Raw genomic sequence first — 26087 nt, forward strand, 5'->3', positions numbered from 1 at the left:
TTTATTAATGATCGTTCCAAATCCTTCTCAAATGTAACCTGTTGCCACATGAGAGAGAGAGAGAGAGAGAGAGAGAGGGCACCCGGTTTTCATTGACAGAGGAAAAGTTGGAGAAGCCAGCGGGTGATGATTACTTTCTGACAAGATGCATTCATTTTAATCTTTCCATAGATGTCGAGTTACGTTTTGTGTTGGTTACGGCTTAGAATTGGGCTGGATTGATTGGGATTGTTATCTTTGCGCTTTATGATATGCTATTGTTTACACATTTTTGAATTATGCACCCCTCATCCCGTAGTATGGTTGTGTATTCGGCACTTTTCTCCTCGTAAAGTTTTTCCAAGGAAAACACCACACTTAACCAGATGCATTCTACCAATATTGCTCAAAAATAATCCGCTGATGCGGTTTTGTATTGCATTGCATAATTATCCTACGCTTACTGGCCAGACAACTACTCGAGGCTACTTCAATTTTGCAATCTCAACAATCCTTGGCGAACGAAGATTTCCAAATCGGTTTTTGTAGACGGCTCGTAATCAAACTTGAGGCCTTTGCAAAAGCACTCGGAAACCGTTCATCTTCAAGCGTCCCCAGCATGCCCGGCCGGTCAACGATGGGCAGGGCGATGCCGGCGAAGGAGTAAAATATAAAAACCTCTGGAAGGGAGTGGAGAACAACCCAGAAAGTGGGCCCCCCCATCGAGAAGAGGTGCTTAAATCTGTCACTCAGGAATTCGTTTGATCAGACCATCGGAACGACTGCTCTTCCGAGTTTTTCCGAAACGGTGTGAGGTGCGAGATGGGAATGTAGAGTCACGCATTCCTGACCCTCGCTGGGAGGGCAGATTGTGTTTCGAGTTTTTCAAGTTTCGGGGCCTATTTGCGTCTGGCCGGGCCGGGATGGGCGTTGTCGGGGAGGGAGCGATCGGTCTTTCGGGCTTGCTGGCTCAGACATCATGGCGTCGCCGATCGGTGGCCTGGAGTTTAAATTCCGAAGCCAAGGGAAGATTCCCAACCAAGGCAAGGTGCACTCTGTGGCTAATTGCGCATGAGTGAGGACAAGTGTTCATTAACTAATGTCACAATAAGTGTTTGAGATGTAATGTCCTTCAACCAGAAATTAAATGGAAAAGATAGTTAAGACAACCTGAAATGTTAGATTTTTATTTGAGATTTTGTACATCTTATGAATACATCGATGGAAAAACTATCGTATTCACCACCAACATTTATCCATGATTCTAAATTTAGTTTATTACATTTTGTTTTATTCTTATTTCTGTTAAATGTATCAATCAATTGTCAATTCAATAGCGAACAATACGGAAATATAATTCAGAGCTTCGATTTTCACAAATACTCATTTTTAATAAATGCATACAAAAATAAAAGATATCTTGAATTTTGTGCGATGAATATGATTTTTGAATCCTACATTTGACCACAAAACGCAATTTGGGACACATTTTTCCCTCTGATTTTTTGACTAATAGCTCCCACCAAGCTGGCTACCGCTTCTTCGCTACAAAATGGAGACCGATCGCGGTCGCCGGTAGCAAAACGATGCCCGGCGAATGACCGGATCCGTCCATCGTGCCCTGACACGGACCGGCCAACTACTCCGCGGGGTGTCCCACCGTTTTATAGCTACTTGAATTTTATTTTCGTACATCCAATCTCGCGGCCTGGACGCACCCTCGCCCCGAGTGGCCCCGGTTGGCGGTTTGATTGGATGTTAAAGTTAATCACGGCTCTGGGTTCCTCGATCGGGACCTACCATCGTGCCGTCGTGGTGATGGCACTCGAGACGACGCTGATACTCAAGCGTATCATTTTCAAAGCCGCTGCCGAGCCGGAGAGCCCGGCGAGTTGCGCGAGTTTCAGCAGCCTGGCGGACGGACCAGAGGATCAACCAACATCAAGATTTTCCGTCGTAAATTGGATGTTTTACAGTCGCGAGCATCGCTGTCCGGCTTTTTAGTGGACGGCGACCGCCCGCTCTCGTGCAGGTTGTCCCGCGTGGATAAGTAATCAAGTCCATACGGATGGTTTAATCGTTTGCCTATGATCGGGCGGCGCACGGGACGCATCGTTTGGAACCGTGATTTGCCGTTTTATCCTTAGCAGATACGGGTTTTCATCTGAAGCACGATCCTGTCTATCTTTGCCGGTGTTTCGCACCGCGCCAGGGCCAACAATTTCAAGGAATTATTTCTTATGTCTCGTTTCACTCATTCATTCGCTTCGGTTCAATCCATGTGAAAATGAAGGAGAACAAATGTATGCCACTACTTAATGCTCATATGCTTAGAACTGCAATCCAATCGATATGGTTGTTCTGTTAAGATGGAATTCATATATGCAAAACTGCAAGAAAAATTTTATGTTAACTTAAAAATTTTTTTCCTGATTTTGGCATGTTTTTTTCTAATGTGTGCCTTGATTTACTCTTTGGGTAGCATCAAAAGTTTGACAAAGAAATTGTCTAAGATTTCTCGCTTAAACACGATTACATTGTAAAACGAGATATCAGTAACGGTAATTTCGTAGATAAAATCCCTACTGCACTTTCTTCTGTGTCTGTTTCCTATTGGTTTTATACTCGTATGATGATTGTTTTTATTGATTTAATTTCTTGATCTTTTCAACGATTTATTTCAAGAATGTGCTTTCAATTATTTTGTTGTATTTTAAAATGTACTTTGTAAGATTTTAGCATAAAAATATGCAGAAATAATTTAAATCAAACCAAATTTAGTTTTGAATTTCAAAAAGATACATGTTATTGTTGCAGTCAGGATTTCTTGACGTACCGCAGAGGTTGAGCAGGCAAAATTCGTTAAAGTTTTAACTCCCCACCCTACAGGCTCCCCCTTCTCTTTTCATTTTCCAATTTTTGCTGGTTTTTTTATGTTAGGTATGACTGATAGGAGGACATATTCTGGAACTTTTCCAATATGCTTGCATTTTAATTGGACCTTAATCGTAAACGCTTACACACAAATTGGTATAGACCATCATTTTTTAAAAGGCTGTGGTACGTAGATAATGTATCTTTACACAAAATGTATCGATCAACCTTCTTTAATCCACGTTTCCTATAATAATCCTTGCTGTAATGCTTCGAAAAGCGCTGAATCGACTGAATTTGCATGATATTACTAAGTGTCGGTTTGCATTGTCGTTGCAGGGAATCTGTCAGTGAATCTAATCTGTGGGAATCTGTCAGTGATCCCCTTGCACCGTTTCCCAAGTTCCCATCACTCAAAGCCCGTCGCGCAAAGCCGGCGGAACGGCAGAGAAAATGATGGATCGAATACCGTCGCTATCGATACCGGGATTATCGTTGTCCCACTCGCTGTCCATCCCCACCTCGCAGAGCCTCTCGAATCAATCATCGCACGCACTGAACTCGCTCAGCCTGCACTCGCAGAATCTGCACGCCTCATCCGTCAGCGCGCTGCACAACTCCCAGACAACGAACCTGCACCAGAACGTCAGCGGCCTGCTGAACGGCGCGGCCAGCAATGGGTGAGTATGCACTGGCCAACGCGAGCCGGCGCGGCCCGGGGACACATTATCACTTCATAACGGACCGCTGCTGCTCCTTTCGATTCTTCTGGTTCCCCATCCCAACGGCGCTCCACAGCCTGCTCGGCCAGGCGATGCTGAAGAAACCGGCCGAGGAGCACATCAAGCGCCCGATGAACGCGTTCATGGTCTGGTCGCGGCTACAGCGGCGGAAGATCGCCCAGGATAACCCGAAAATGCACAACTCGGAGATCTCCAAGCGGCTCGGTAAGTTCCTTCTGTGCGTTTGTTTGCGAACGATGTTCTACAAAAAGTTATATCCCAATCTCGACCGACTAACTGGTAGAGAGCTCAATTTTCATATACCTGAAAGTGTCAAGAGTCTTTGGGTGAGTTTGGTACTATTATTAAGCGTAATTCGGTAATTTGGTATGCTTAATTAGTTCACTTTCCATACCTTTTTACACTTTATGGACTTTATCTGTCGTGCTGGTTGCTCAATTCGGATATCCAACATGATTCAAAACTGTAAAGAAATATGTATCTAAGTAGGTTTTGCTCGTCTGGCATCAGACGTTCACATTACTTAATAGAATCACCATCAACCGGTTAGAAAATGTTGCCAATTTGCTCGATTTGCGATGGCTGGCTCGTTGGTAACGTCACTGCAACCTTCTGTGGACGCGTGTTCCACAACGACTGCCTTAAGAAAACCAGCGAATTAGACAGCTGTCCGTGTGCGACATTGTCAAGTGAAAATCGGAAGAACAGCGCAGGCAGGCGATGCAGTTTGAATCGACTTGAACGGGAGCAAACCTTCCGGCGGCTCTACCTAAACGTCGACATTCTTACGAAACTCGAGGCACGTAAGATATATCAGTTGCTCGAACAACTCGCAGAGGTGCAAGCGGAAATGCGAAAGCTTCAATCATCACACGCATTCGATCAACCATGCCATTGTGGCCGAACACGGGAGACACATGGAAGCAGGAAAAGAAAATTGAGCGATGGCGAAGATTGAATACCAAAGCACACTTGATTAATTTCGATCGATATGAACGGTTAACTTCTGCGTTAAATCCTTAGTAGGCCTGTTCTAGCTAAAATAAATCATTGAGCTCGCTCAACGCTCAGTTGTTCAGTTACATTGCGGTCGTCTGGTAACTGCACCTTCGGTCTTAACTTAGCTTGAAACTGGTTGCAAAAATGTTTCCGATTTGTAGGATTTGTGATGGAATTCTCGACAATGTCGCCATCGTCACACGTTGCAACGAAGTTTTCCACGAAGAGTGTATAGTCGCTTTCAACATTTACAGCGAGCTACCGTGCCCTGGGAGCTGCCATACTAAGCATTTACAACAACCAGCCTGCTCTGTGTCCGAAATGCGCAAGATTTTGCTGGAACGTCCAACGAACGTCGATGCGTACGAGGAACACCGATTCAAGTTGTTGGAGGAAACATTGAGCCTAGAAAAGCAACTGAGGAACACCATTGGGCTCGAGCAGATCATCAGAATGTTTATGGAAAAGAGAAAACCACAGCAAGCAATGGATGGATAGAATCGCACCGATGTTCGGGATGATCGGAAGGATGGATAGCTCTACTTTTTTTTTACTAAAATACAATCCGCGATAGATTTTTATGTCAAAGAAACCTTGATTTTGGAAAATAGAATTTTTATAAGGTAAATCCACTGTCGTATTTTAAATTTAATTGCGAAGAAAATTCGACCTTCTCTGACGGATTTGTCCCGGGTAATGATTTGCTTGAACGATGTGTCATAAAAACGCACATCAAATCCTTACCTTCCTTCATGTCACCTCCATTTGCCCCAAACTAGGGGGTTTGAACAATTGGAAAGTTTCCCTCCCCCGTCCCTCCCTCAAACATTGAATCTAACGGCTAAGAGTTGCTTGCCGGCAACCCTACGGAAGACAGATAAAAGTGGATTTCGGGTTAGAATTCGAACAAAACGAGCCTGTTTATGATTTCATCTTTTCTTTGCCACCAGAATGGCCACTCAATTATCGATTATGGCTTCATTTATCCAATTTGGTCGTCCTGGGTGCGCGAGTAAAGAAGGGAGTTCTTCGAGAGGTTTGCACAGCGTGGTTGGCATTGGCGAGTTGGTCAAATAGAAAACAATGTTGTACAAAAGGTCGCTTCTTAAACGAAGGACATCCTTCACAATGCCGTGCGTCGGCTTATTACACCCCTGCCAGGTTCATTCAATTTATGAAACCTGCTTCACCAACAAACACAATTCCTCCCCGCAACCCTCAACATGGTATCGGTTGTGAATAAAACACAAATACAGACACAAGTAAAGAACGCCTTTTCTTTCACCCTGCTCCACGCCTAGTCGAAAGCATTGGCCGCTGTTTCCGCTTTACAAAACCGCTCGCTTATCCGATCTAATGTCACATGTCACATGTCGTGTTCCACCAGCCCACCCGGGGGTCCTCGAATGAACGTTTCGTCCTCGGGTTGTACAATGCCAAGGAAAAGCTGGCCATACTCCTACATGGGGTGGTGTGATTCGCTGATTGAAATCCTACTGGAAAAAGTGAAATGAAAAACTCCAATCGTGTGGCAAAATAATGGACTTAGCGCGTAGAAATCGCGGAGCCCTAAGGTTGCTTTATGATTTCGTAGAGTTTCTCCAGAATTTGGCCGATATTTGCCTTTCCGAGCGATGTGTCTCGAAATGTATTCGGATTGGAAAAACATATTCCAAACCACCCGCCCTGGAATAGTTACTTTCTGACAATGTTGTTTTCCTATTTTCCTAAGTTTTTTTTTATTCATTGTTCCCCAAACCAATACCAAATAGACATGGACAAACAATTTATTTTCAGTCCCATTGAATGTTTGCTCGGTTGTTCAGTTTTTGCTCCCAAAATGGAAGCACTCGGTAACGGTATGCAAATAAACTGGTAAAAGATTTATGTTTGCTAAACACACGGAGCTCTCAAACAGAATCCCTATACTTACGAATGTCCACTCGGTCGAATCTGTGTCGATTTCTAAAGCCCCGCTTAATGTTCTTTTGTACATTTAGCTCCATTTTTCAGGACTGAAAAAAGGATTATTCCAACATGAATAGGAAAGCTATTATTCTTTCGTAAATATAAAACTCGGCGTTTCCTGGTTGAATGAAATGAAAAATGTCACCTAATCTAGATGGTGGGAAAAGAATTTTCAATCTGGACCGTTCTTGAAAGACAAACATACTGGAAACAATGTTAATCTCTTATGTTAGATGTTTGGTTATGGCTGAAATTCATAGTAAAGAAAAATAAAGTTCTTAAACAGAAGGCCATCTAGAATTCCAATGGTGAAATTCAGGCAGAATTTGAGTAATGAACTCACAAAAAAAGGAAGGTCCATGTAGACTCCATTTGACAAATTGTTCTTCCAATATCCATCGTCTTCGCTGAGCGCATTGTTGTCGTTCATTGCACTAAACAACTTCCTGTTGCTCGCTTATTTCGATGATGGTTTACGGGAAGATTTAAGAACGCCGGTCCATTAACAATTAATTCCCAAATGCGCATCCACTTCGGGACAACCTGATGCACGTGATTTCGCTTTTGTTTCGCCTCTACAGGGAAACACTTGCAGCTCCTTAGTTGACTTCAATTTACAAAATTGCACTCGCCAAAGTGTTCACCTCACTTACCCCACTTACCTTTCAAACTGTTTGCCAGCCTCAGAGACAGATTCACGTAATGCTTTTCCCGTACCACACGCTACGGTTAAATGTGTTTTTCGTCCTTCCTCCGCGTCACAAACACAGCGATTCCGTTATGCTCAAGCAGAGCCGGAAGGAGTGACAGCAACACGTGGCATCATGCCGCAAATGTCATGTTTCGTCAGCTCGTGTTTGACAGGAGGGGTTAGTGAAAAAACGGATGATGTGCCACCGTTGTTCTAACCTGTTCGGTGTCTTGCTTGGTTCGGTTTCGACTCTATCTTCTCGCTCCGCTGTGGGTCATTTTACAAATTCACCAAGGAACTTTCAAACTTCTTCCGGCTACCAACGGGGAAATCCCACTTCATCCGCTTGTGGCCTGACAACGCATCGGGCGGGGCGTTTTGTTTCGATCGCAATCGCGACCGGGTGCGTTGGTGGATTCAATTTATATTATCATTCAATTAAAGCCGATTTCGATTAAATGATGTGTTGAGAAGAGGGTTAATCTGAGTCACGTGCCGTGGCGGGATGCCGCTCGAACGGCGTCCACGGACCGAGATTCTTTCCCCAGCAACGGAATATGATAATTTGGATTAGTTGGGTTTGAATTTATTATCTCATCTTCCACCGGTGCGTCCCTGCTGGTGGATTCGGTACTTGTAAGATGCGCTTCGCCGACCAGCGGCCCTCTTTTTCAAGCTGGTCGGATGTGTTTGGTAACATGTCAGCGGCAGACAGCGGCATCGAAATCGGTGTTTGATGACGTGGCAAAAACTCGACCGACCGTGCAATATGACGTCGGCGTCTTTCATGGGAACCGCGTAGTTTGGGCCGTTTCGGTAGCGATGGCGATGGGATCCGTGTCCCACCATTTCATTCGTAAACCTAAGGGTGGAACGATGTGTTGGGACTTTATCGATTTACGAGTTGCCAATACGAGGTCAACTAAGACAATTTAGAATATGTAATAGATAATACAATAAACTTTACACAAAATTGTTAACTAGCCCATAATAAAAATATGGAAATGCATCCAGTTATATGCCTGGTTGCGTTTTTTTTCTCCAATTTTTTTTCTACTCAACATTAAGCAATGATATGAACACATCAACCAAAAGCTGTAGAGATCTTTTCTAGCTTTTCTTCGAAGTAAATATGTTTATGGCCAAAAGTACACTTAAAAAAAAACACCGAATGCCAAACACCAGGAACAATTAGTGACTCACTACTAGATACAGTATCAATTTTATTTTATCATTTGATTTGTCTAGTTGTAAGTGTTTGTAAAATGTTGAACTGTCGGAGATAATTTTTCGTTTTAATCCTTGGATTTCCAGTTGGAGGATTGTGAAGACATTGCTTAGATATTAAATGTTAAAGCACTCATCTACGTTCGGTAACGGATTTATGGAAAAATATCACACTCACCTGAAATATTAATTTGAGGGAATTCTTTTTAAAAACCCACTATAAGTTGTATCCGTTTTGTTCTTTAGGGAGGTAACAAAACGATTTTTTTTCACAAGAAAATTTAAGCTTTATTATATCAAAAATATTTGTATGTGTAGAGTTTTTACTTGACAGGATGGCAGCTACTAAGAATTTACTTACATCTCTTGAAGAGATGTTTAAAGATTGTGTAATGGACTGGTTGTTGATTTATAGCTTGGAACACTTTACACACTAATTTATTGCTACTTGCATTAATCTTAAACTAGTTTATTTACTCATGAAACTAAGTTACGAATCAAAACAAAACGGATGAATCGAAACTATGCCGTAATAAACTCATATGGAAATTGACACAAAATCTCGGACAGGTCGCAGGAAATGGATGAAACTGACTCAAACGCATAATTCGCTACATTTGGGGAAACAGAATGGTTAAAAAGCCAAATAACTCAAAGCATGTTATAATTTGGTAGCATGTGGTAAATATGAAACCATGGAAAATATAGTTTGTCAATTATCTACGTTAGCAGGTGATATACAACGATAAGTTACTGAAATATGTTACAATCAATTATTTTCATATCTTGATTCTCTTAGTTTTGACTTTTTGGTTTGATTGCAGTATTTTGAATCATTTAAAACTTCACTAAAACAAAACTACTTCAAACTGATGATTAAAATTGTTCATAAGACCTGTGGAAGGTTTAAATATCCACTAAGCAGTTTTTCGCTGAAATTGTGCTTGTATTCTTATAAAACACATTTTCAAGTAGATTTGAAAAATGTCTTAATTTTTCATACAATTGTTGTCATTGGTTAATGACCCCTTGTTTCTAATGGGCTCACGGCGAACACGATTGCTTCCTGAAAATCCATGGAAGCCGAAAATCTGGTCGTGAGCGAACGAAACCATGCTGTCGCACTAACTATTTTCGACTGAACAAAACCGCCGCTTTCGTGCGTTTGGACATTGCAAACAATCTGGACGGACCCCTTTCACTCAAAGCACATTGTTCAGCGGCTGCCCAATTCCTCCATGGACCTTTAGAGCCTGGCAGGAGTAAACACCGTACTCGGCATCAGCGTTGTTGTTGTTGCTGATGTTGTCGCCACCGATGGAGCGCGCTGTGGCATGCGCTCGAAAGCGCCTGGTTCGAAAATGTCCAACGGGATGGCAATAGCTGGCGAATCAAACAATGGAACAAAATGCAGCATGCATGCAGCATTGTGCTGAATTTTAAAACATTATTCAAGCATAATGTATGTGGCACAACGTTGTCCTGCGATTATGTAGCAAAGAGGGCGGCCATTGTGCGCACCGAGCATTGTTGCGGAACTCGTGCACCGAAAAAGGGACACCAGGACAGCACGGCAGCATGTCCTGCACCACACACACACACACACACCCTGCTACAGTGTACACATCGGTGACGGTGTAGTTTACTGAACATCCCATCCCGGAAGGTTGGAGCCCATTCTCGCACGGCTCGGAAAATCCCGGCACGTTGTCAGGGACAGCCATCGCACAACGAACGACTCGACTGTCACTGTATGTATGTGTGTGTGTGTCGGTGTGTTTGTGCGTGGCACTGGCATGGAAAATGGCATTGTTTCCACCCGGGCGGAAGTGAGTTTTCAGCTGGAAAACTTCTCTTCCACAGCGATGAGCATCCCCGGAGTAGCACGGAAAGGTTGCACCGGAATGTACGGAAAAACTGGCCCGTTGTTGGGTGGAAAGAACCGGATGTTGTGTTTCGTGCAAGCCTTCCTTTCCCTGTCTAAAATAAAAGATACATTTATAGAAACATGTGTTGCCAGCATATTGTGCGCATTGTGAGCGTCCCAATATCGGGATACAACGCACGAGGCTCCCCATCGATGGGTTGGCCTGAAACAATGTAGCCACCATCTTTGTCTCAGGTTTTGCGCAAGTTTTCCACCGGTGGATTAGGATTTTCACCTTCGGGCAAGACGTGCAGCGAATGGTGTCTTTTGTACCGGGCAAGACAATGCTTGCCATGCCGACGGAGAAATGAGAGGAAGTGTACAAGGATTTCCGAGATTATTTCCACTTCCGGCCGTCGGTTCTGGGCGGGAAGGGGAAGGATAACTTGCAAAGGGGAGAAAGCGTTGGTCCCATTGAAACTCACATTTCACGGTACTCGAAGATGCTACCTGCACTGAGGGAAGAATGTGCCGAAAGCGTGCCCATTCTTCTGTGCCTTTCGTTCATCGTCTTCAGAAACATTCAGCTTCCTTCCCAAGGTTGGGCAGGGGTGAAAAGGGGGAGACGGATGGGGGTTTGCCAGACCGGGTAGGTGCGCTTGAAAGTGATTGAAATGTGCTCCTTTCAGGTGGAAATTCACCATTGTTGTGCAGCTCGAGGGCCGAGCGAGTCTTCAGCGAGAAGGATACATCGTTCAAGGACACTTCGTATTCCTCGTTCGCTCTATCACACCTCGTTGGTTACAAGCAATCCTTGGCGTGGCATCCAGAAGGATCTCACACACCCGGGCACGGGTTGGCATTAGTTGATGGCAAAAGCAAATCACTTACAGGCCGCCTCGGGAACTCAAACCGCACACAGCTCAACACCATCTTCAGGCTTGATTGTATTAATTAATTGTGGCCAGGCCTATCGACTCGTGTAGGATCCATTTTCCGTAATGGAGAAAATGACGTGAAACCGGGAGCAATAATTTCCCAGAACCAGATACTAATCCCATTCTGTGGCCGAGTATGGAGTATGATATTCGATAGCGCCTATGATTGTTCTTGTGAAACAATGCCCTGCAAATGCAAATGGCGCTTCAAAACTATCCATTTCAGAAGAGCAAACACTGGATGGAGTGAAGTACATTCTAATTATTCATAGTGTCAAATTGAATTTGATTTATCTGAGAGTGCGCGCACTCGCAATTGCATTTAACCCACGTAATTGTGAATGAGAATTTCAATTGTAGCATAGAGTTAACGATGGAAAAAATAGAATAAAACTAGCTTTTGAAAAGTCTCCAACGTCATTGCTCCGTTGGTGTCACCCAACGAACTTTAATTAAACAATAATTTGGGAGTCCATCTGACCCAACCAAAAAATTGTAGTTTTTCGTGAATCAACAGCACTTTGCAGAGAAAGTTAGTTATTTCCTAGTTTTAAATACGCTTCAAAGCACCCAAATTACGGAATAACTCGAGTGCTGGTGCACGCTAACTGAGAACCTGGGCAATGTTTTTCCCCATCGGCCATCGTTGCTCGAACTAAACAACAGATGCATCCAATGTGCATTCGATGCTGTGATGGATGCGCCCCATGGAGGCGGCCGTTCGCTTGACAATTGGCGGAACGTGAAAAATCCATAAAGTTGATGAAACAAGCCTAGGCGCTCAATGACCGGATTGTTCAGTGCAGTGTGAAAAATGTGCATGAACTACTGCGCTATGCAATTCTGCAACTTTCCCAATCCAATCGGACGAACGAATGGACGTACAATTTTTCTGCACGCCGGGTGAATCCATGTGGAACATCGGTTGGGAAAAGTACTTTCCTCGATGTATTCGAAAAGCCTATCCTTAGAGGCTCGATCCCACACACACGAGGGGCTTCAGCTTGTAACCCTTGGCGGGCAATCCTTCCCGGAGGTGGAAAATCCCTCTGTGGAGAGGAAAAACGCCGGGCCAGCCGATCGAGGGACAAATGGTGCAGCGTCATTGTTGTTAAGGATGTGCGCAAATATTTGTAGTTTTCCTAGCATGACGTGTAATCATGCCTATCCTCCTGCCGGGGTCCCCTTGTTCAGGAAGCACTTCTCCTGTCAAGCTCAATTTCCGGAGTGATTCTCCTCATTCTCGCTAACGATGGGGTTCGAAAACAATGGCGAGATTTGTTTGCGATTCAGACCCCGACTTTCCCTCGGCTGTCGAGGGTGGATGTTTAATATTTGTTCGGCTGTACGTGTGTGTGTCTTTGTGTGTATTTATGCGTCATCCTGTAGTCGACCGACGATCGGTTGCAGAGTAATCCTGGTGCAACAATGGTGCCACAAACGAACTGCGTGGGTTAAATTGTACGACTGGCGTTTGGCGGGTGGTGGTTGTTTTACGAATTATCGCTCGAACAATGTTTGCCCCTTTTTGTTTACCAAATTAATGCGAAACCAATCGACAGGCCGGTCAATGCTTGGAATTTCTAATCAATACTTTTAGCTGCATTGTTGTCGCGTTTGCTCGCGTTTATCCCACCAGTCATTATTGTTTTTGCTTTTTCGAATGGCATGTTATGGATTGTTTTATTGATTGAAACATATGTAAAATCGACATCTCTAATCAGTGTTGCATAGAATATACTTCATTATACCCTCTCAGGCACAATGCACAGGTTTGTTGAACGATTCAAGTTATACTATAAAACAAATAATGTTTGAGGAAGGTTTAAAAACGATCTAACACACCCGAACACACCGATTAAAAACACCCTAACCTTTTAATAAAAAAGAATCATTCATCCTGTACGTTCTATTCTGATATACATAAAAAAATTTATAAATACAATCATTTATTTTCATATTCAAATTTTCGCTAGTTTGGTCATGATAAAACACAATAGTTTGAAAAGATTTAGTATACATAAATAGTTAACGATAATTAAATAAGGCAAATATATCATAGTGAAGTACAACACACAGGTTGAAGAATTATTTAGATCAATTGACAGTGCATAACTTGCCAGAAAAATATCTTAACATTTTAAAAAGAAAAAGTTACCTTATTCTTATTTCCTAGTAGCTTATATGTAAATTGAGTACCCAACAAAAACGAATCAAAACATCGGTTGAATTTGATACTTTCAAATGTTTGATTCATTAAACGTTTTCTACTGTTGAAAACAACTAAACAGTTTAATAACGGTCATATGTATAATAACAAATAAGAGTCAGTAGCGGTTAATATTAATTAGAAAAGCCATAGGAAATTAAAACTAACGCTACTGCTATTTTTAAAGAAGTAGATAATATTTGAGTAAAGTATCATTTGAGTTCTTTACGGTGTCGCAAACGGGTTTTCTAAACCTTGAATTGGGATGGCTGGACGTATCGCACGTAAGTTTACCAGGTTAACGGAGAAAATAGATGAATAAATGACTATTTTTTAGCTTACTCATGTAGTGCAAATAAAAATGAATTCCTAGTTTTCGTTATTTTCCCACTCAACGTTGCAGGTACAACAATGTAATAAAAGTACTTAATTTGTGACATAGTTCACAAAGATCTTTTTAAAGATGTGCGTCAAATTGATAAGAGTTATGAGAATATTTTTTCAATAAATGAATACTTTTTATTTTAATCGACTTTCCCAACTTCCTTGTTTAGAAATAAAATCAAAATACAATTTCTTTAATGCTGTTATAAACGAATGCCACTCACTGAATCAATAATGATTTTAGTCATTATTCAAATATGTTACGCATTTATATCTTATGAAGCATTTAAGTCTCCTAAAATCGTTAAGTTAAAAATTGTGTTGTGACAGCTCTCAAACTGTTTCGTCTTTTCAGGCGCAGAATGGAAACTGTTAACAGAGGACGAAAAGCGACCCTTCATCGACGAGGCCAAGCGATTGCGAGCGATGCACATGAAGGAGCACCCGGACTACAAGTATCGACCACGCCGGAAGCCCAAACCGATCCGGCGCGACGGCTATCCGTACCCGATGACGTACCCATCGGTGCCGGTCGATGCGCTGCGTGCAGGTAGGCCATGCACTTCCAGGCCGGGAGTGCAGCTTCCGTTAGGTTTCGTTAGCATTTGGTAACCGTTTTACCCGTACGCCCACAGGAATCACTCCCAGCTACTTCGCACCGGGCGCACCCTACCACTTAGGAAGTCATTTATCACAGGCCAGTCCACCCACGACTCAGGTGAGTTTCGTTCGCGATGGAGATGAAGAATGGATTGAGCAATCATTTCGCCTCGACCACAATACTGGAAGCCTTTGGTAATGGTGTCTCAAACAATAGTACCCATTTTATAAGACACTACAATCGACAGTCTTACGCTGTGTTGTTTGCTGTTTGTTTTAAGCTTTTGGGAAAAGTTTAAGGTTTTCATTGATTTCTTAATTTGTATTACAAGTTATAATGCTGCAAATAATGGAGATTTGGAAGTAGGTGCCAAGCGGTTCAAGTTCGTACAATTGGATTCTGTCTTCAACCTGGTTTTAGATTTGATTCCTTGAAACAATCCAACAATTTACTTCTCAAGACCATCCTTCTCCGAAGACATTTTATTTTTTCTTGAACATTGTAATGACTAATTGGCCACAACAATTCCTCTACGAAAACAACCCCACTAGTTGTCTCAAGTTGGTAATAAGAAACGTTTTAATGCCTCCTCCAGGTGACATCCTGCAGTTTCTGCTGCCAGCATCGTGCCACGCGGTGGGCAGTCGAATATCAGAGGTTCCACAAGTCATTATGTCTTTGCCACGGCAGCAAAAGGTGCCACTCCTGGCAGACAAGAATGACTATTACCGGTCGCTGTTGCCTCCGGTACAGCATCTTAAGACGTCTGTCTGGCAAAGAGGGGTCCCGAGTGTGGTTGGCCTTAGGTTGCAGGTTGGTCCCGGATGTCTGAGGTCCCGAGACACGCAATCCACAGAACAGTAGCAAAAGACACACACACACACACACGCCGCAGGGTAGCATCTTGATTGAGAAATTTGTCACTCACTTGATTAGTTGTTTGTCATGGTGATTGCCTTTTAGGCGTCGTCTCCTCGCGCTGCCGGGAGCGTGAAGATGAACAGGAAATGGCACTACAATTCCTTTGCCGCTGTGATTTCGTGGGAGTTCCTCGGGGACTGGCCGTTCGTCACCTGGCCCATCCGCCCGTGGAGTGGAGTTAATTTGGTTAATTGCAAACGCTCTTATTTTTTCTACAACCCTAGAACTTGAACTCAAAATACAAAAAAAAAGTTGTAGAAAACACTGAGCGTGATTTTTAGGAAACTTTTTCCGTAACTTCCTTCCAAGAGAGCCCATTTTTTCCTACCGATAAATATCGAGAGCAGCTGGGCAAGGCAAGTGAAACAAGCACCGGTGGAAACCGTTTTGACTGTGAAATCATCTATAATTGGAGCCGATTATGATTAAGATTCCCTCATCGTTTTTGTAGCCCATTTTTTCTCATTCTTCTGCTGCTGCATCAGGTTTCTTCTATTTCTTTCTCTTCGTTTATCTTTTCTATTCTCTCTAATCCTTACGTTTGGGTCGGTTGGTCCGAAAGCGTATCTTCTCCAGCGTGAAACCCCCCGGACTAGGAACGTTTAACTACCGTAAAAGGGTTGCTAGTTCTTTTTCTTTTTCGAGGTGGTTTCAAACCGAGCACGAGGTATCCAAAACCGATGGAACGACAGCGCGGGGTTCGAAAAATAGACAACCTTTCTCGCCTTTGATGAAGTTGTCCGCAGAAGTTGGATCGGTTCGGGAAAGGGATGTTCAAAATAAAAAAAAAACAAGGTGGAATGAGGAGAGAAAGAAACAAGGAAGAAAGATAGAAACAGAGCGCGGATCTGCTGCGAGGCAGCATAACGCAGTGTTTAAAATGATTACAAGATTAATTTGATGATTTAACACTTCAGGTTGCCTCGTTCGCGCTCCCCGTTCCCCGTCCCTGCAGTAAGATCTTGTCTTACTTTCCCACTTTCGCGCTTTCACGCCTTCATCTCCGGAACTCCGGTACGATCATCCCCTGATCTTCGCGCGCGCGATGGAGCTAAACTTGCGATGATGGTTGCGCTGTCTTCATCCGCTTCGGGAAGTTGAAGTGCTTGCTTGGTAGCGTTTTAAGTGATAATTCGATGCTTTCCACTATGACCGATCAAATTATAGGAATTATCTTCTGTCGGTCGGTAGTTATTTTCGTTTATTTCGATCGATTCGAAACGATCGATGGACACGGGCGGCTGGAAGATTTCGGCCCGGTCTCATGAAGATGTCCGTGGCGGGGTTTGCTTATTCCACCTTTCGTGGATTACCCAACCAACCGGTAGCCTCGCCGGCGGTAAACGATGCTAAACGGGTGGGATAATTGTTTTAAACGAGTGAAGGTATTCGGAACGCGAGAAACGTGGGCGGGTTTGACGGATTCGATTTGTTTGCTGCAATCATCTACGCTTGTTTTGTAAAGCGGAAAAATTAAACGTTTAAAGAGGAGGACTCTGTTTGAGATTAAACAGTCGATGTAATGCTTAAGAGATTGAACAGCTCAATTAACATTTCAGTACATCAATATTGATTAGTTTTGTATATGCAATATTGACTCAATAACATTATTATTTTTTTTTTACTCTTAAACTGTTTTACTATTCTTTAAATCATGATAGTAAAGACTGATTGAAAACCCCAATTTCTGCTTGCAATAGTTTAAGGTTTATTTTCTATTTTATTTTATATTTCAAATCAGTTTTATCAAAGTAATCATCTTCGCAAATATGTATTATCATCTGAAGCTTTATACGTTTCAAGTCTTTTTTATTTGACTCTACTTGATGGCATCGTGTGTTAATCTTATTAATTTTAATTACTGTCACATTGGATTGTTTATACTCGTAAATGTTAAATTAAATTCCAGTTGCGGAATTCTTATCAATGAAATCAATCCTATTCCTAGTGGTTGTAATAAAAAAGATCCATGATATAAAGATTCAGCAGTGTATTGACCGATGTATTTAACTACAATTTGGAAAATTCTTTTTTCAAATGTGGATATCGGAAATTCGACGGCCCGACTTTTCCAAAAAATGATTCATTTTAATTGCCCACCGACTTCTTTCTCACGCAGAATGTCGGAAATAAAAAACCACACCTGATTCGTTCTCTCTGTCAAACCACGCTTCGACCTAAATCGGTCATCTTCTTTAAACCAGGTCAGTTTAAATTTTGTGCTCGTCATTTTTCCCCAGAAATTCTCCTGAGAAACACTTCCCACAAAGCGTTCGCATCATCTACGGTGGAAGGGGTTTAGAGGAGAACCGAAAAACGGTAGCAGCATACCATTTGAAGATCGAATTTTCCACTCCATTTGCGCGGGTTTCAGAATTTCTGGGAACCGTTCGCTCGCTAACATCTTCATCTAACGAGTGAAAATCGATTCCGGAGCCAACGATACAAACGGTAACGGATCTGAGGTATGAAATCAATCGTTGCACTTGATCCGCATTTGGAGGAAGATTACTTAGGCCAGTGGAAAAGCGTAGAATGATTAAGGGCAATTTTCGTTACCACGGCTCGCTCGCAACCGTTCTCGGTGGAAGAGAAAAACGTAACATACCTGATGAGGGTAGTGTTGAAAAGTTTTCCCAAGGTACGTCTGCACTGAACGATGACGTTAGCTTGTTTAAACAATGCGGAAAATAGCGCAAAATTGCTAGAACAACAATGCCGGCCCATTTTTCGACAACTTCCTGCGAACTTTCTAGCTTTCACACGCTGGTTCGAAGTGCGTGGTGTACGTGTGAGTTTTGAAATTGAAAAACAAATTGGAAAAGAAAGTAAACACTCTGCAATAAAAACAAGATCGTTACAAAAAAGATAAATCAACATCACTTTTTATACTCAAAAAAAACACACACACACACACTCGAAACCCGTCCACTGTGGGGTGTCATTGACAAAATTTAAACATTGAAACTGTTGTGAAAAAGCAAACACTACACCGCACCATTTGCGTACAATTACGGACAGCTTCAGACAGACGTTGGTGTAATTAAACGCACCCTTGCACCGGAAGACTTCCTATCCCTGTTCCATAAAAAAAAGAAGGTGTCGCGGAATCGCACTGAAAAGAACGGTGGTTTTCGGTCTCCCTCCCTGTGGGACGGTCTATTATTTCTTTTACCGAAACGCTTTGGGCGCTATTTGCTTAGATGACAAGGACGTGACGGTTTCCCGAACGAACGCGGTATGGATTTTGGAAAATATTTGACCCATCTAAAGCGAACAAAACTTCAACCCGGAACTGTGAAGAGGGAGGAACGCGTTCGATCTATGTTTGTTTGGGAACTTTCAAAAACTGGGGTGGATTTCTTTGTATTGTTATGCAAAGCAATGAAAAAGATATTGTGAAAAATCAAACATTCGTCTAAATTGGAGAAAACACACTTTTCCCCACGTCTATGTAAACGTGCTTGTGAAAGGCTATAATCAAAATCATTATCGAACAGAATAGTTTGAACAATATAACCCTCAGAGGAAGGAAATCTGATTTTGAAGTGTTTTGTATTAGAAAAAATGTACACGAATAGGAAACAAATTCATGGACCCTTGATAGCCCTTAAAATTCGTTATTATGACTAGAGAAGAAAAAAATGAACCTGGGTAAGACATTGGTACATCATATTACTAAAAGAGAGAAGGTAAATGTTACTTAATTGAAATAACTAGGGCAGACCAAAGACTCAGTTTTTTTCATCAGATGTCTTGGTTTAATTGTAAAGGCTCAATTTTTAACATTCCATAGGATTATCCTGTTACATCAATATCTGTCAATTCAACAAACCAACATTTTTGCAATTGACAATCGATATGAGCAGCAGAAAAAAACGGCTGAATGTCCTGCAACATCGATTTGCTATCAGTTAATATGAATATCTGCAACTGGTAGAGTAAGTTCTCGTCCTTTGTCAAGGTCACTCTATGTTTAACCAAAGCATGATGGCTAATAATGGAAGTAATAGATTTAGAGAAGAATCAAAACAAAACATTTAAAAATCAAAACTTTGTTATACCTTGTTTCCCAACGACAAAAGAATAAAGTGAAAACGAAAAACCTTTGACGGTTATAGAGTCTCTTAACGTACCGAAAAAAAACGCTCACTGCTCTTCGGCTGGAAGTGTGAAGAAATGGAAAACATTATATTTACCACATCATTTCGTTTAATAACATGGCATTAAAATTTCATCAGCATTTTATTATTTGCTTCCCGAGGTGAAGCCACAGTCAGGTGAGGGCAAACGTTCGTGAAGTGCCACCGTCAGGTCCAACGCATCTTGTTTTGGCTAGATTTTCAACCTTGCTTGCCCTGCCAATGCTCCGAGCGTCCACCAATGGTTCAATGTTTCAATCAATCTCGTCTGTATCGGCCGCAAACCATGGGACGCACCTTTCACGCTACTCAATGTTTCTAGCGCATCTGTGCCGCTCGTTACAGAGCGTTTTTTTCTGTTGCGGGATATAATTATGTTTTTAACACATTGTTCTTTGTACCATATCATTATGAGGCATGCCTTCATGCACGCCCCTTCTGAGGTGTGTTGATTTTTTGCTTTGTCGATTTCCCAATTTGTTTTCTGGTTTCGGACGCGCGCTGCTTCTTGCGCTTTGCTTGGGGTGAGTAGAGCGTTTTCTATTTGCTAACCGAAGGACTCCCAAGATTAGGGTTTTGTTTGTAGGTTTCGTGTTGTTTTGGAGGCGGATCCAGCAGCTATACCGTTTAGCTACTGTTTCGGTTTTATTTTTTCTTAGACTGCAAAGGTGCAACTTGGTTTTGTTTATTTTCTCCCATATTTTTCTTCTTAAATGTGGGTAAAAAAATCAGTATGAAAATGTCACAATTATATAAAATCAATTGTTTCCTTGCGAAAGTATGAAAACACTTTTGCAATATTTATTATGTAAAATGTCAATATGAAACTTATAGGTATAGGACAAGAAGGATTCGTGAAACCTTGTGCATGTCTACTTAAACATTTCATTTGTTAGTGCATAAGATTATGCACGCAGTATAACAAACTAACCAACATGTTTTTTAAAGTTTAAAATGTCAGCATAAGTACCAGGTATATCCTTTCTACGAGCGATATTCTGTAAAAGTTTATGGAAACGTTAGTAATTTTACAAAAAAGCAACTTTTTTGACGAAAAAATAACTTTGTCTTTTGACTATATAACAATGTCATAATCTTTACATCACCATCGATTCTAAGATGTATCTTAAAAGTAAAAATATCAAGAAGCCATCTAGTCTGACCCTATTTTCGTCCCTTTTCAGGTGGGAAACTTGGAAGTTGTTTTGATTTCATCATGGGTCGCTTGCATAAAGGTGCTGAATGAGGTGTATAATTTAAGAATAACACCGAAGAAAGGTAGCCACCAGCAAGACGAAGAAATACTACACAGTTTTGCCTGGATATGCCCCGGAGCTGATTAACTTCGAGCCATTTTCTCGCAACACTTCAAACGTGCAGTTTTTCTTCTTCAACAATGAAACGTAATGTAGAACAGCTGTTTAGTACGCCGTATCGGGTGACAGTCGGTGGGAAACTTTTCCTTCCAGGCAATGTTTGCAAAAATCTCCCTTGTACACTAGTGCTTGGCAAACCACTCTGCACAATGAAATGTTGCGAGCCAAAGTTGGCTCCCACAAAGCAACGCACGCGTAATTGAAGGTGATGTTTGCATTTCTGCACTTCTACCAGATTGGCACATAACGACGGCTACCGGAAGCTGGCCAAATGACTAAACCGCCCCATAAGCCGCCTAATTATTGTCCATTACCCGAATGAATGGCGAAAAATTGGCGATGTCGGAAGAATGGAGTGATTATTTGTCCAGGTTTTTTTTCCTCTTCTGAGCTCATTGTGCATGTTATGAGGGAAAAAATGCGATCTTTTGTTGATTCTGGGTGCAGGATGAAAAACATGGAATCTTGAAAAATTCTCACCACCACTATCAACTCTTGTGCAACATGTGCCTTGAGTGTAGAAAACTTCTGGTTTTCTGCAGCACAATGTAAAACGATGTTTCATGCATTTAAATTGATACATGCTTTACATTCCATTGGTTAAGTTTAGTTTACGAAAAGTTATGAAAATAGGGGAGCCAGGGGCAAACTTGGTATCCAAAGATTCATTCGATTTCGTGATGGTAAAAACAAGTTGATACACTGTTTCTACTTGGGGCCCATGAGCACTGGAGCTCACTACCTTGACGGCGTGGGTTCGAATCCTAACCGAGCTAAATCGGCTGTTCCGGAAGGAAATCCATCAGCTCAAGGTCATGCATCATAAGTTGTATTGTTATCGAAGTAAGAAATGCACATCAATTAGAAAAAATTAGCTAGTTTTGCAACAAGGTGCATATTGTGCTTATTTTTTGTATTTTGTTTTCAGATGAATGAATTTCCCCGAAAAATGTATACGAAAGTAGAAATAATAAAATTGTTTCACTGGATTTTTTTAAATTTTGCCTGGTAATATGATATATTAACCCTCGTTCAACTAAAATCGGATGAAGTAGAAAGTGACATTTGGCAAGCTATAGCTGTAAGCTTAAAGCTGAATATATTGTCCAGGGGGATGCTAATAGAATAATGATGGAACGATGAAAATGCATCTCAAATACGCGTTGTTCGGTACAACAACAATATCAAAAACAGCATACGCAAGACAGGGAAGGAAAAGGGGAGCTTGAAGGACAAACGCTTTAGCTGCCAAAGCCGGCAGTATGGAGCCGACGAAAGAACGCCCTGACAAAAGATGACACTCAAACAATGCTGTCTTAACGAGCGTCTCGTTCACGCTCCATCGCGTCCTCGGATGTGGCGTTAAGGTGTTGAGCAAGGAGAGGAAAAAAAAGGTGGTAAAAAAGAAATGGGAGTTCGATGAGGCGCGCGCGCATCTCCCAACCGCATATTGCAGATCTGGTCGATGGAGGAAGAAAAATAAAATAAATAAGGAAGGGGTGTGCAGTGAGATGGATTGGCACAGGGAGAGACTAAAGCCAAAGAACACAACAATAACAGTTCATTCATTACTGGTTATTTATTTGCGGTTATTTATTATTTTCTTGTTATTTAAATTCACCACCATTTCACCCCCACCGCTCCTCATGGTTTTTTACTTTCCTTGTTTCTGCCGTTCCCGCCCAACACTCTCGCGAGCAGAGACTCTGCACAAAAACAGTCTTTCCATTATGATCATTTCATCCCGCCTGTTTCTTGGCGCTGCGCACACACAACCCAACCATTTCGCATTCTCTTTCACTTCACTGCTGTTTTATTATGCACTTTTATTGTTTTCCTCCGCTGTGTAGATGACCTTCGATCGATGCACCGTGTACAGTTGCATTTGACCGAACCGATTACTCTCATGCTGAGTGTAGGTGTTTCTACACAATTCAAAGCATTGCAGATGATTAGCAAATTTAATTGTTTTTACAATGTCTAAGATTGATGTAACACTATTAAATTTGTTTAAGCCCGGCGTTACGACTAAGGCCTGGCTTAACCATCTGGTTACTTTCTAACGGTATGCTTATTAAATCTGTACACACTTCGGTTTGCAACTATAGTAAAAATAATGAAAACTAGAAAAGTGTTTTTTATTTTGTTAAAAACAAACACAATTACTCATTCCTTCACAATTCAACCATATGATAAATTTTTGAAAAAAATCACTAGTTACTACAAAGCTATTGCACGTTAATTGCTTGATTGCATGTTAACATTGCTTGGTTTTGGATTAACAAAACTTCTGGTAACAGGCTAATAATCTAATTGTCAACAATGAAAGGACACGGGCAGCGATTATTTTATGCGAGTTACAAGGAGCTCGTTCAAATACTTGCGTTCTAACCGGATACTGACAGTGGCACATTCTCGTGTTCTCTGGAGCTCTCGCTTCACTGTGCGCGTAGGGAAGCTTACGTGATCATTTCTATATTGCGCCAGACTCCACCCCACTCTGGACGGAATCGATTTGGAGGGAACTAATTTGAATATTAAAACAGCTGCGCACGCGAGAGTTACGGCTCGCGCCTTCTTTTGATTCTTCGCTGTTTCATTTTTCGCAATTTGTCTCTTCCGGCGTTTCACGGCTCGGAACGATCACAGGAAAGAAGGGCTATCTTCCTGCGATCATATTTTAGCTTCTTGTTTTCGAGGATTATCTTTTTTTTTAGTTTACTCATTCGATTTTTTTTCTGTAAACTTTTATAGTATTTCAGACAGTGGCAAGAAAGATAAGTTTCTTTCTACTCTATAGAACCAACTTGGAGTGGCTTCAAGATGTTGGAATGATACGTCATGCGGGGTATCCCGTCGTGTACGTTTTGCAATTTTCTGTTACAAATTTCGTATTGGAAATCCTTCAACAATGTAAGAAAGCCTTAATACGTAGGTGTTCCCCACAAATGATAAGGGTACAAAGGCTAATGAAACATGTTCTGTAAAATAGCAAAAAGTAAGAACATATCAAACATTTCTTATCGCCGGGAGAAACTAGCAGAGTGAACAAGAAAAAGTTCAAGAGCAAGAATTTTGACCCCGCTGCTAGTGTTATGTTTTTCATGATGCATCAATTGACGAATTTAGTTGAATGCTTTAAAAAAGACTTTAAGACAAAAGACTTACTTTTGTATAGAAAGGCTACTTTTATCCTCTCGTAAAAAAAGGCTTGTGGCAATGCTTTTACATATACGTACACTTTAGCTGTTCCTTAATGTCTGCATATTAACTCGTTCCAGTCATCGATCTCTTCCCAGATGGACGTCTCGAAGTTTGCCCTCGACCGTAGCGCCTACCTTAACACGGGCGCACTGTACGATACAGCAAAGTCCCAAACCAACCCGTACAGCGCCTATCTCGACCCGACCTCCGTCCTGACCAAGGCGTACTTCGACTCCAAGATGTATCAAGACCGGGCGCAGGCGGCTGCCAACTACGCGTTCGACATCTCTAAGATTTACGGCTCCTCCGCCCAGCACCAGCAACAGCAACAGCAGCAGCAGCAACAACAACAGCAGCAGCAACACCACCAGCAACAACAGCATCAGCAGCAACAGCAGCACCAGCAACAACAGCAGCAGCAGTCTCACGTGCATCATCAACTGCATCATCAACACCAACTGCAGAATGGAGCCGGCAGTGGAAGTGGAAGCGCCATCGATGAGCGAGAGTCCACTCCTCAGCTGAGTGACGTCACGGCGGACATAAAACCGCAGTTAGGTGAATCCCTGGACGGATCGCCACTGCACACACACAGCTACGGTGGTGGGCTGCTAAGCGCAGGGTCGGCTGCGGCCAGTGGTTTGTACCACTACTCAGCAGCGGCGGCAGCCGTCAGTCAGGCCGCCGGGAGTACCGGCTCGGGCAGTTCGGGATCCGGTGCGGGAGGGAGTTCCACCAGCGACTACCGAAGGCCATTGACTGTCATCTTTTGACCCAACTCAGAGCTCATGGTAGAACGAGACTACTAACACACAGTGTACGAAATTCGGCAATAGTGGTTAGTCGACGGAGACGTTGATCCATGATCTGTGAATGTCTTCTGATGATTGGCGAGGTTATCTCAGACTCAGAGTGGTAGGGTTATCTCAGACTCAGGTGCAGACTAGAACTAATCAGCTTGTCATTGGAAGGTTAGTGTAGGATCGATCATATGCGAATGTGCTGGATAACGGGACCCGCATTGTAAAATAGGTACATGACCGGAGTAATCGCAAACAGATTGTACCAGATGTAAGAACTTATCCACTTTGTATTTTACAGCTTTCCGCCACCGATCCTGTCGAAAGCCATGCAGTTTCGCCTATACACATTATAATGTCCCCTACCGAAGGCGACGTACGTGCTGAATAAGAAACTAAATTGGAAACAATTACTTCGTTATTTATTTTTTTAATCTTTTTACCATGTTCATTTGCCTATGTCATAATTTTATAGATAAACAAGAACGATAAATGAGAAAATCGAGCGACTGTGAGAAAAATACGATGATAAGTGAGAAGAAAGGTTGCATACAACATGTTCAAATTGCACAGAATATGTGTTACACCTCTGGCAAAAAGGTTACATATTTGAACGAATCAGAAATGTGTTTTGACCACAGATATGAATATATGTTCAACTTATATTACATGACCTGCTTCGAATACGCATTAGATGTACACTGCCATCGTAAGCTTAATGCGTTTCCCTAGGTGAAAGATGCAATTTTCCAATAGGTAGTAGGAAACTGAGTTTTTTCTAGCCAAGACATCCACCGCATGCTTAGCAGGCCCAAATTGCGTACAATGTTCTATTTTACAGTAAAGCTTCGATTACCCAGGGTGTTCGGGACCGGGTTGTCAGATAATTGAATTCCTCAGATGATAGTACACATAAATTATGTTTGTCATAGATGCGTTTATAATGCACGATTAGAAATGAAAATAATTATCAGTAAAGAAAAACATATTTTTTACCGAAATTGTATTTAATGTTTCGCTAATTCGACATTCGACATTAGGGGGTCCGCGACAGCCGAGCGGTAGCGGGGTTTGGTAGACAAGAACGATTTTTTACATTTGTGCTATAAGTGTAAATTATTTTCTGGAGCAAATATTGAATATGTTGTACACAGTATATCTTCT

At 42.0% G+C, this 26087-nt stretch overlaps 1 protein-coding gene across 1 annotated transcript; it reads left to right on the forward strand.

Annotated features, from left to right (window-relative positions):
* The first annotated feature begins 3306 nt into the window (after window positions 1-3306).
* Window positions 3307-24896, forward strand: LOC131265290 (transcription factor sox-2). The gene is made up of 5 exons (XM_058267554.1): window positions 3307-3533; window positions 3652-3800; window positions 14235-14429; window positions 14515-14597; window positions 24201-24896. Exons 1-5 carry the CDS (start codon window positions 3307-3309, stop codon window positions 24894-24896), a joined length of 1350 nt encoding a protein of 449 aa, XP_058123537.1.
* The last annotated feature ends 1191 nt before the right edge of the window (window positions 24897-26087 follow it).

Source organism: Anopheles coustani, chromosome 3 (genome assembly GCF_943734705.1).
Source record: "Anopheles coustani chromosome 3, idAnoCousDA_361_x.2, whole genome shotgun sequence".
Lineage (NCBI taxonomy): Eukaryota > Metazoa > Arthropoda > Insecta > Diptera > Culicidae > Anopheles > Anopheles coustani.